Source organism: Abrus precatorius, unplaced genomic scaffold (genome assembly GCF_003935025.1).
Source record: "Abrus precatorius isolate BTA unplaced genomic scaffold, Abrus_2018 Scaffold5, whole genome shotgun sequence".
Lineage (NCBI taxonomy): Eukaryota > Viridiplantae > Streptophyta > Magnoliopsida > Fabales > Fabaceae > Abrus > Abrus precatorius.
The window spans coordinates 16,502,190-16,512,201 of record NW_020874395.1 but is presented as its reverse complement, the minus strand read 5'-3'; the positions used below and the strand labels follow the sequence as shown (position 1 = coordinate 16,512,201).

The following is a 10,012-nucleotide window of genomic DNA, read 5'->3' as shown; positions in this document are numbered from 1 at the left end:
TTACTAAAATATTATAAATCTTGAAAAAAATAAAGAAAAAACATACACAATAAAAAAAATACAAAAGAGGAATAAAACCCTTTAAAATAAAAATGGAAAACTATGAACCTGCTTGTTTTCCTTTTTCAAATATAATTTTAAAAAAATAAAAAACATAAAATCTTATTTGTTAATTTAAGTTTTAAAAACTATTTTTAAATATAATTTTTTATTTTCAGTTTTTTAAACTAAAAAGCATAATTACTTCTAGGGTGTTTTGTTTTTATTTTTCTATTTATTTTCTTAAAACTAATAAAAATTCAATTAAAAATAGCTTTGAAAACTAAATTACCAAAAAAAAATATTTTTATTTAATTCTTAAAAATAGTTTTATAAAGCTATTTTAAAATGTAAATTTTTTAAATTAAAATTCAAAACTAAATCAAACAAGCCCTATATATCTTGGCAAAGATTTTAGCCTTTATTACAACTGAAAAATGAAAAAGTAAACTAAAATGGAAGAAGTCCTAAAACAAAATATTCAGATAAGGATGTCAATAACTATTTACCAATTTGAAATATATTTTTTTCTAATTTTGAAATGAAATGAGTATTAAAAAAAAACAATTACGAAGAGATAACAACAAATAATAAAAAAAATTACATTTAATTTGTACAAATTTTATAAAATAAAGAAACAATGATCAAAGTAACAAAGTGTTAATTTTCATCAAAAATAGATAGAAAGAAGGTAGAGAAAAATATGAAATAAAGACTAAAAAAATTGACATTAAGAGATTAAAAAAATTGTTTATTCAGGGTAACTGTAGTGGGAGGTTTCTCCTTCATACAGTTATCTAGTGATAGTATGTATTTATGTGAGAAATATTCTAACACTTAAGTTATAAGGTTTATTTAAGGTTTAGGTGTGAATTAAGTTCGAAATGATACTTGACTTATAAATATTGTATATTTTATATGAGTTTGAGTAACTTTATCATGTAGTTTACTTGTCACATATGGTTGGTAGTGAGTATATATTAATGCTATTATGTGGGAACACACAATGCATCTAATAAAATTATTGTATGTGGTTATTAAGATGGATCCGAAATGGTTTAACTTGGTTTTAGGCTTGACTCCATATCATAGTTAATATTGCTTGTGAAAGAATAAAATATTTTAATGCCATAAACAATTGAAAGATCACGTCATTGTAAAATTTACATGAGATAATATTAATACTAACAAAATTTTGTGTTGTAAACAAAAAGTTCACTAATAAATAAAATTGCAATCATGAAAATAGAATACTTATATGATAATAAATCTTTCCATAAAATATTGATTCTATGAAAGTATTTATATCACTTCAAAAAAATTGAAGAAATTTAGTCTTTTTTTTAAAACTGAACGATTAAGTTAAGTAAAATTTTATATTTTTATTTAAAAAAATATAAAATATACTGACTTAATGGTATAATTACGGGACTAAATTCAAATAAAAAATTACATAAAATAATTTTTGATAAAAAAACATTTTTTAAAATTTTTTATAACAAGTAAGAGTACAACACTGACGTGTAAAAAAACACCTTAAACTGCCAGAATTAACCGGTGGGCCTCCATGTACGTAATTGGTCCATCTCATCAAAACAGTGTTAGGGTTAGCGTTGTTTGGAAGTTTTTTTTTTTCAAAAACAACCTTTTGTTTGCGCCGTTTTGGCCCTCTCAACACTTTCTCCTTCTTCTCTGTCACTCTCTGCTTCCGGTTCCGACTCTCCTCAATTTTCTCTCTCTTTTCATTTCCTTAATTCCACGTTATTAACGCGATTTTCATTCACTAACGACGTCGTTTTGTTTCAATTTCGTTGCTGTGCAACCAGATTCACTCAACGTTGCATCTCTGAAGTTTTGATTTCGTAACACAATCCATCTCCGTCATGACGTATATTGTAAGTTCGCTGAGCTCTCATTTCCAAATTAATTATAAATTAACTGGTTTTACTTTGCGAGTGTTAATCGTTGTTTTGTTGTTGTGCATGGTAACATCTATGGTTCTTATTTGTATTAAGATGATGATTATAGCTTATATGTTTGGAATTTCATAGGAACTAGAATGTCCCGCTAGTGTTAAGAGACAGTTGGCGAAGCTGTTTGAGGTTTCTCTGAGGGCAACGGTGCCTGATGAACCTGATGTGGTTCCGTTGATTGAGGCTTGTGCTGCGAAAGGTGGTGTGAAATTTGCTGATTATCAATGGTTAGTTAGTTTTTCTCCTCCTTGTTGCGTGTATGTGGTTATGAAGTGAATTTGGGGTTTTAATTGCATTGTGAGTCCGTGAAAAAACTGCTACTATGTGTATGTGGGAACTGAAACAAAGAGTTTTTACTTGGTGCAGTAATAATGCAATGGGTATATGGTCTAAGATAAAAGGAAAGCAGACAGTATTCAGGAGTCCCCCTGCAATTGGACAGGTGTAGTAAGAGATAATTCCCTTACATTTTGCATTTCTCCACATGTATGCATTTTCGTTTTTATCCTTTTGTGAATTATTGAGTTGGATATTAGATTTTGTTCTTTTGTTGACAAATGATCACCTTTGTATGTTTGTTTGTGTAGGCCATTGTTAACAATCTTCCGCAGTCTGAGATGATAGAATCATGTTCTGTAGCCGGTCCTGGATTTGTGAATATTGTCTTATCAAAGAAGTGGATAGCGCAGGTGATTGTGTTTTCTATTTTAAGCAAGAAATAGTGTTATCTAGTGATTGAATCTATTTGTTTTTTTTTTTTTTTTTTGGGGGGGGGGGGGTGTGGTGTTGGTGGTTAGGGAGGGATATCTGAATCACTGTGTCAATTAATTGGGAGGCTGCTATAAAAATTAATGTTTTTTGGATTATTGAGCTTATTGAAAATTTCCATCAGTGCATAACTGGAAAAATTCCTCCTGCAGAGGTTAGAGAGGCTGCTGATTGATGGTATTGATACGTGGGCACCTCAACTTCCGGTGAAGAGGGTTATGGTCGATTTTTCCTCACCTAACATAGCAAAGGAAATGCATGTTGGTCACTTGAGATCTACCATTATTGGGGACACAATAGCTCGGATGCTTGAATTTTCCCGTGCGGAATCTCTTATCCGCCGAAATCATCTTGGTGACTGGGGAACACAGGTAGATTTATTTATCTTCTAAAGTTATACTATTCGTGCCATCACTTTGAAAATTGTGCATATTTTAACTGACTTGTTATGGTTTATGTGACTTATTATGGCTAGATCTTTTACATACACTTCAAAACTAGGTTTCTTAATATACTCTTATACGTATGCTTAGTATATTTGTGACAGTAAATTTTAACTTAACAAGCTTATGTTTGTTAGCATTAGTTGGTGGCATGAGACTAATGATATGTTTGGATATGTGTTAAAATTCAGTGAACATGGATCCAAATTTTGATCACTACTCTAGTTAGTGTTAAAACTAACTAGAATTCAAGGTACATAAATGTAGAACCAAGCACGTTATAGTTATGTTTGGGTCAATGGCTGATGTAAATTGCTTTTCTAACTGTCTTCATGGTGAAAAGCACGTATCACATCCTTCCTTTCTGGATGAAGGTATACTGTGTTTTCAATTACACTTACCTCAAGCAGTTGATGTCCTATAGCACTGCTCCCTCTCTGTCTCCCTGAACAGAATAGTTTACAAATTGAACTATTTCAATTAGTCAATAAATAAGAAATGTGCATTTTTCTTAGGAAAGTTATCATTTTGATTTTGGGTACCATATGACTCAAAATCCACACATTTGTTTTGCAGTTTGGCATGCTAATAGCACACCTCTTTGACACATATCCAAACCCAGAAGATGTCAATGAAGCAGCTATTGGGGATCTCCAGGTGAGAAAATATATGAATTTGAACTTTATTCCTTGTATTCTTATCCTTATCTAGGTGTTTATTTGTATATTGTTTGGTTGGTATTTCTTTGTTCATATCTGACATTGATTTTAGTTAATTTGTTGTATGCTCAAATGCTCATTCTAAATAATTGAATTAATATCTAATTTCTAAATGGAAGTAAAACCTTGCATTCCAAGTTATCTTGAAGTTAATTTGTTATAAATTCCATTAAAAATAGTATTAGTTATATGGTTTTATTTTCTCACATGCAACAGCCTGAAAAAAAGTTAACTGTATGATTATAATTGGTGCTTGAAAAGGAAGTGACTGATTTTTTCTGCATGCATTGCTGCAAAAGATTATTTTATGCTCTGTTTGTGAATAAGCTTTGAACATAGTGACATACCAGATTTTCTGTTTGAAATCAGTTCTATACCTCTATAGACTTGGTCTTTCATTTTTGAATCAAAAGAAATTATGGAGTGAAGTTAGAAATAATTGTTTGGGTTATATTTGATAATTAGTATTGCTTTTTTTGAATTCTTATAAACGAAGAGTTTGATTTCTAGGCATTCTATAAGGACTCAAAAGTGCGGTTTGATAATGATCCTGAATTTAAGCTGAGGGCACAACAGTCAGTGGTCCGGCTCCAGGTAAATTATATTTCAAGAGTTTTCCTGTTTTATCTCCTTTGTTCATAAGATCTTAATATCCTTGGTTTTAGGTTTTAAATTTATGTATGCATGTATTAATTTTGGCTACAGAGTGGAGAAGAGAAGTATCTCAAGGCATGGCAACAAATTTGTGATGTTAGTAAGGCTGAGTTTGAAAAGGTCTATCAACGCCTTGGAGTTCGGTTGGAGGCAATGGTAAGGCTTCTAGTTTCCCTTTTTCACTGACTCTGGAGTTCAAATGTTGTGCGTATTTCTTGTACCTTCCGGGGCGGTTTTCTAAGTCTTTTTATAATGAAGAGATCTACCATATTCTGTGTATCAAATCTTGTCTTTTTTTAATGATCAAAATTTCGATTGGGTTCTCAAGTTAGCCCCAGAAACCTGAATAATTTCTCTCCCTCAGAAGCTGCTTGATAGCTTTGATTTTCTGTTGCAATTTAATTCTCAACTAAGAGTAGCTGAGGATTTTGTATGAAAGACAACTCCTCTACATGCTTGATTCATTTCTAGGCATTAGCATTTTGCAAGCAATACTATCAAAATTGCATCTTAAATGGCGTTGGTTTTTAGCTGATTGCATTTATGTGATGATGTACGTAAAGTGTAACAACAAATAGATTGATTCTATTGACTTTTTTGTTGAAGGAATTAAATGTATTTACTATTTACTCAAGTCAGTAATTGAAACATTTTTACAGTGTACTGAATGATCATATATTTGGTCACAGGGAGAGAGCGCCTTTAATTCATTTATCCCTCCAACTTTGGAAAAATTGGATAAATTAGGACTGATTGAAGAAAGTGATGGTGCTCGTGTGATATTTGTTGAGGGTGTGAACATACCGATTATTGCTGTGAAAAGAGATGGTGGCTACAACTATTTTTCAACTGATCTAGCAGCACTTTGGTTAGTTTATACTTTTAGTCATACTTTTTAAAATACTGTTACAATTGCGGGCTCACATGAGTGGTCAAAATTTATTATCAATTGTGGTCCAATTTTTATAAATTTCTCCATAAGTACTTATAAATGAAGAAATGATGAGGTAGAATGAATCAAACTTCTTTCTAAAATTAAAATCAACTTGTGCAACTTAGCTTTTAAAAAGGTGAAGCATAGATGTTGATTTTAATTGACAAGAGTAGTATGTTTCATTTTACTTCTCTTATAAGTACATATTGATGAGTTTATCTAAACTATGTCTATATCAGATTTATTTATCTTTTGAATGCTGTATACTCTGCCTTTCATGTAAAGTTTAGGTATATATTGTCTGCAGAAAATATGAATATATTTATTTGAGTATGGAACATGGTGACAGAAAATATACTGTTATGATTATCTGAGCTACTTGAACCATGTAGGTATCGCCTAAATGTGGACAAACTTGATTGGAATATATATGTTACAGATGTTGGGCAGTGGCAACACTTTGATATGCTTTTTAAGGTATAACTCAATTCATGATTTTTATGGTTTCTCACTGATATTGAATTTATTTTGTTGTCATAAGAACTCTTTCTACTTGCTTTTGCCAGGGTGAGTTTTCCCATGTTATTGACTTGTCTATGTTTTGCTGATCCCATCGTTAGCTTTTTTTTTTTTTTTTTTTTTTTCTGTTCTAATGTTATTGACTTGTCTATTTTTTTTCCAATTTTTATAAAGACAAAAAGCCAAGGACCATAACATATTCCTGATGTACTGTGCATTATTCCAAAGAGTTGAATAAATGACCGACATCCCCATCAATTTTCTTTTCAGGCCTATAGGCGTGCAGGATGGTTACCAAAGGATGAAAATGAGTTCCCAAAATGTACTCATATTGGTTTTGGTCTTGTTCTTGGGGAAGATGGAAAACGATTTCGGAGTCGCAGCAGTGATACTGTTCGATTAGTTGAATTGCTTGATGAAGCTAAAAGGCGCTGTAAAACTGCCCTTCTCGAACGTGGTAAAGTACTCTCTGTGTGATATTTTGTTCTTCCTTATCCGTATACAAGCATTAATGAAATGAAGTTTCTGCTTCAATTAGTATGAATGCATGTTCCCTTTCTAATCTCACTTTGTGAGATTCTAGACATTTCTATGGTTAATCCTCCAAAACTTGTGTTTGTTTAGATGCTGCTAAAGATTGGTCTGAGGAAGAGATTGAGAAAACATCAGAGGCAATTGGTTATGGGGCTGTTAAGTAAGCTTCTTTAACTCAATCCTCCCCCCATCCCCCTCTCCTACTTCTATATGCTAAATTAACATTCTCTCCTACCTTGCAATTTACTTTTGCCTGTGATAGGAATACTAAATGAGTTATAGGCTTTTAATCTCTTATGTTAGAGTCTTTAATTTGTGTTTGCAGGTATGCTGACTTGAAGATCAACAGATTAACAAATTACACATTCAACTACGATCAGATGCTTAATGATAAGGTGCAGTCACTGTATGCTTGTCTAGTTACACTGTTACAGTAAAGAATCTTGTAGATTAAACAATTATTTATGGATCCTGTGCCGCTTTTATTCCTTCATATCAAGGATCAGATGAAGTACAGGGTAACTTATAAGATAATGTGTGGTTGATAACCTTGGATGGGAAATGACACAGTTTTAAATTTTGATAAAAATAAAATATTGTTACATGGATAACTGACGATTGATATGTGAGAACTCGTATCTTTAGAAGTTCTATTCTGTGATTGTCACCTGCAAATATCCATGTATACTGCATCCTTCACCTTAAGGAGTAGGAACCATTTTTTAACATGTATTTTGCTCCTTGTTGAAAATTGCTGTTGGAACAGCTAAGAAGAAAAATCTTTGAAACTCCTTTTGCTCTTCATCTCCAGCTGAACTTTCTGATTGAAGGTTATTTACATCTCACCTTTTTGAGCTTGTCATGAATCAGGGGAATACTGCTGTTTATTTGCTATATGCACATGCTAGGATCTGTTCCATTATCAGGAAATCTGGTAAAGATGTAGAAGAATTAAAGAAAGTAAGTTATTTTTTCTTCTCAGGATGACGTTTTTATACGTTATTATATATTATAAAAAATAATGTTTGTGATATGACTCTGTCTCGTGTACATATTAGCCAACTAAATATCAAGTATCCACCTGTGCACATTCCTTACCGCATATTTTGTGTTTAACAACTTTTTGCTGACAGAATGGGAATATATTGTTGGATCATGAAGATGAGCGTGCATTGGGGCTCCATTTGATACAATTTCCCGAGGTAGGGTCATGTGAACAGCATATGTTGTTCTTGAGCTTTAGAGTTTAGACCCGCGCATGTGTTGTTAAACTGTTACTGGCATTCCATTTTCTTTAAACGAAAGAGTGAGATAGCATGGCTGAAGCAATCTGACATTCCTGCATATTATTTTATAACTGAAAAGGTACTTACTGTCATTTGTTGGCTTTTTTTCAGGTTTTTGAGGAGTCATTATCCAATTTGTTGCCCCATGTGTTGTGTGAATACCTCTATAATATGACAGAAATCTTTACAAAAAAATTTTATACTAATTGTCAGGTATACTTTTGAAGTCATAAATTTATGCTGCATATATTCAAGTTTCTACGCACTTCTATTCGTATTACGTTGTTGTGTGGATAAAGCTTACAAGTAGTAGATCTGTTGTATTTACCATTAAAGATGTTAAACATAGGTTACTAGATATCATTTTAGTTTTTTTTTTAAAAACCTGATGGTTGGCCTATCAGCTGAAATCTCTCTCTCTGTTATCTTTTCTCAAATATTGCTTCCGGTGTGGTATAATACGCAATAGTCTCTTAGATAAGGTGCAATGAAATAATAATGTTAAGGGTGAAGCCATGTAATTCAACTTCTTACCCATGGCAGGTTGTCGGGTCGCCTCAGGAAACTAGTAGACTCTTGCTATGTGAAGCAACAGCAACTGTGATGAGACAGTGCTTTTATCTCCTTGGGATTGAACCTGTATACAAGCTATGATCTATCTGAAGAGGTTCAAGTGCAAATTTTTGGAACATATATTATTTTTGTGATCGCAGCTGTAGGAAACTTAATTGTTCTTGCTAATTATTTCTTCCCTCTTTTGTCCATTGTATCAAAGTTAAAAAGTAGGAAACTAATGAATGATTGATGGGAATGTTATTGAAAAGGTGCTTTAAAATTTAATTTGATGCTATATGTGCTATAATTTCTTTAATATTTTGGCTTCGAAATTACTTTTCTTCATTCTATGTAATATTTATTAATTTCGTTGCCTGAGTTTTCGATTTTTATGAATGTGTAACATGGTTTTTCTTTAATTTTTTTTTTTATGTATCCCGTTTATTTTTATTAGTTATTAGTTCTTTATTAGTTTATCGATAAATGAAGTTTAATTTTTTTTCCATATTGAAATACTTTTTTATTTTAGAATTTTTATGTTGCATGTAATTTTTGATCTTGATTAATGTAAGTTGAATTTAATCAAATTATATAGGCAGAGAAAACACGTTTGACATGGAATCGGAAGCTTTATTTTTAATCAAGAATAAGTACTTGTTTTCATGAAAGACAGTTCCATTGCAGAAAAATTTTAAAGCCAAAAGTCAAAGGTAATAAATAAAATAATTTTATAATTTGTTTTATTTATGAAATTTACAATATGAAGAGGAGGAATAATTTCTTTTTGTTTTATATTTAGGATAGAGAAGAGAATGTCAACAATATAAATATTAGAATAAAAAATGACTTGAAAATACTTAATTATTAAAGTGAATTTCTAACAATGGAAACATTAAATTTGCCAAAAAAAGGTTGCAATTATGTTGAACAAAAGATATCAAAAAATGTCAAAAATTGAATAATTTTTATTATATTATTATAAAGATACTTTCATATTTTATAGAATTTAAAAAATAAAATATGACCAATATTTTTATGTTTTATCAAGATATTTAGTTAAATTGTTTATATTATAATAATAATAATAATAATAATAATAATAATAATTATTATTATTATTATTATTATTATTATTATTATTATTATTATTATTATTATTATTATCACCTCAATATTAATTTTTTATTACAATTTATATGTATTAATATGTTATAATTTTAATTGATATAAAAAATAATTTTTTGTGTTAAAAAAAGTATTGTGCTCTTTTAATTTCTACCTAATCTTGATTCTATTTTTTCCTGCTTCTTTGTCATTTTAGTATTTATAAAAATATGAAAATTGATATATATATATATATATATATATATATTAGCATTTGTAATCTATTAATGTAGACAATATTTTAATTAATATTTAATATTATAATTATAATGATAGTTTTAAAGTAAAAAATAATTAATAATAGTTTATATTTGATGATTCTATCACAATTCATTATCATGTGTAATAGTAGTGATTATAAATTCAAATTTTTAAGTTAAAAAAATTATTTATATAAATTAAAATTATTTAAATATTTGTAAAT

The 10,012-nt window shown here is 30.1% G+C and overlaps 1 protein-coding gene across 1 annotated transcript; it reads left to right on the top strand.

Moving 5' to 3' along the window:
- The first annotated feature begins 1,598 nt into the window (after positions 1–1,598).
- LOC113867052 (arginine--tRNA ligase, cytoplasmic-like) lies at positions 1,599–8,717 on the top strand. The gene is made up of 18 exons (XM_027502000.1): positions 1,599–1,750; positions 1,866–1,934; positions 2,091–2,239; positions 2,379–2,454; positions 2,600–2,701; positions 2,933–3,151; positions 3,800–3,880; positions 4,453–4,536; positions 4,648–4,752; positions 5,286–5,464; positions 5,923–6,007; positions 6,320–6,506; positions 6,674–6,743; positions 6,909–6,978; positions 7,454–7,543; positions 7,717–7,785; positions 7,981–8,082; positions 8,413–8,717. The coding sequence occupies exons 2-18, from the start codon at positions 1,923–1,925 to the stop codon at positions 8,521–8,523; spliced, it is 1,791 nt and encodes a 596-aa protein (XP_027357801.1). The 5' UTR covers positions 1,599–1,750; positions 1,866–1,922; the 3' UTR covers positions 8,524–8,717.
- Positions 8,718–10,012: the final 1,295 nt, after the last annotated feature.

Excerpts from the sequence above, each read along its gene's own strand:
- LOC113867052 (XM_027502000.1), top strand. Across the intron at positions 2,240-2,378 it reads AAATTTGCTGATTATCAATG|TAATAATGCAATGGGTATAT; the intron begins GTTAGTTAGTTT and ends TACTTGGTGCAG. Across the intron at positions 6,979-7,453 it reads ATCAGATGCTTAATGATAAG|GGGAATACTGCTGTTTATTT; the intron begins GTGCAGTCACTG and ends GTCATGAATCAG.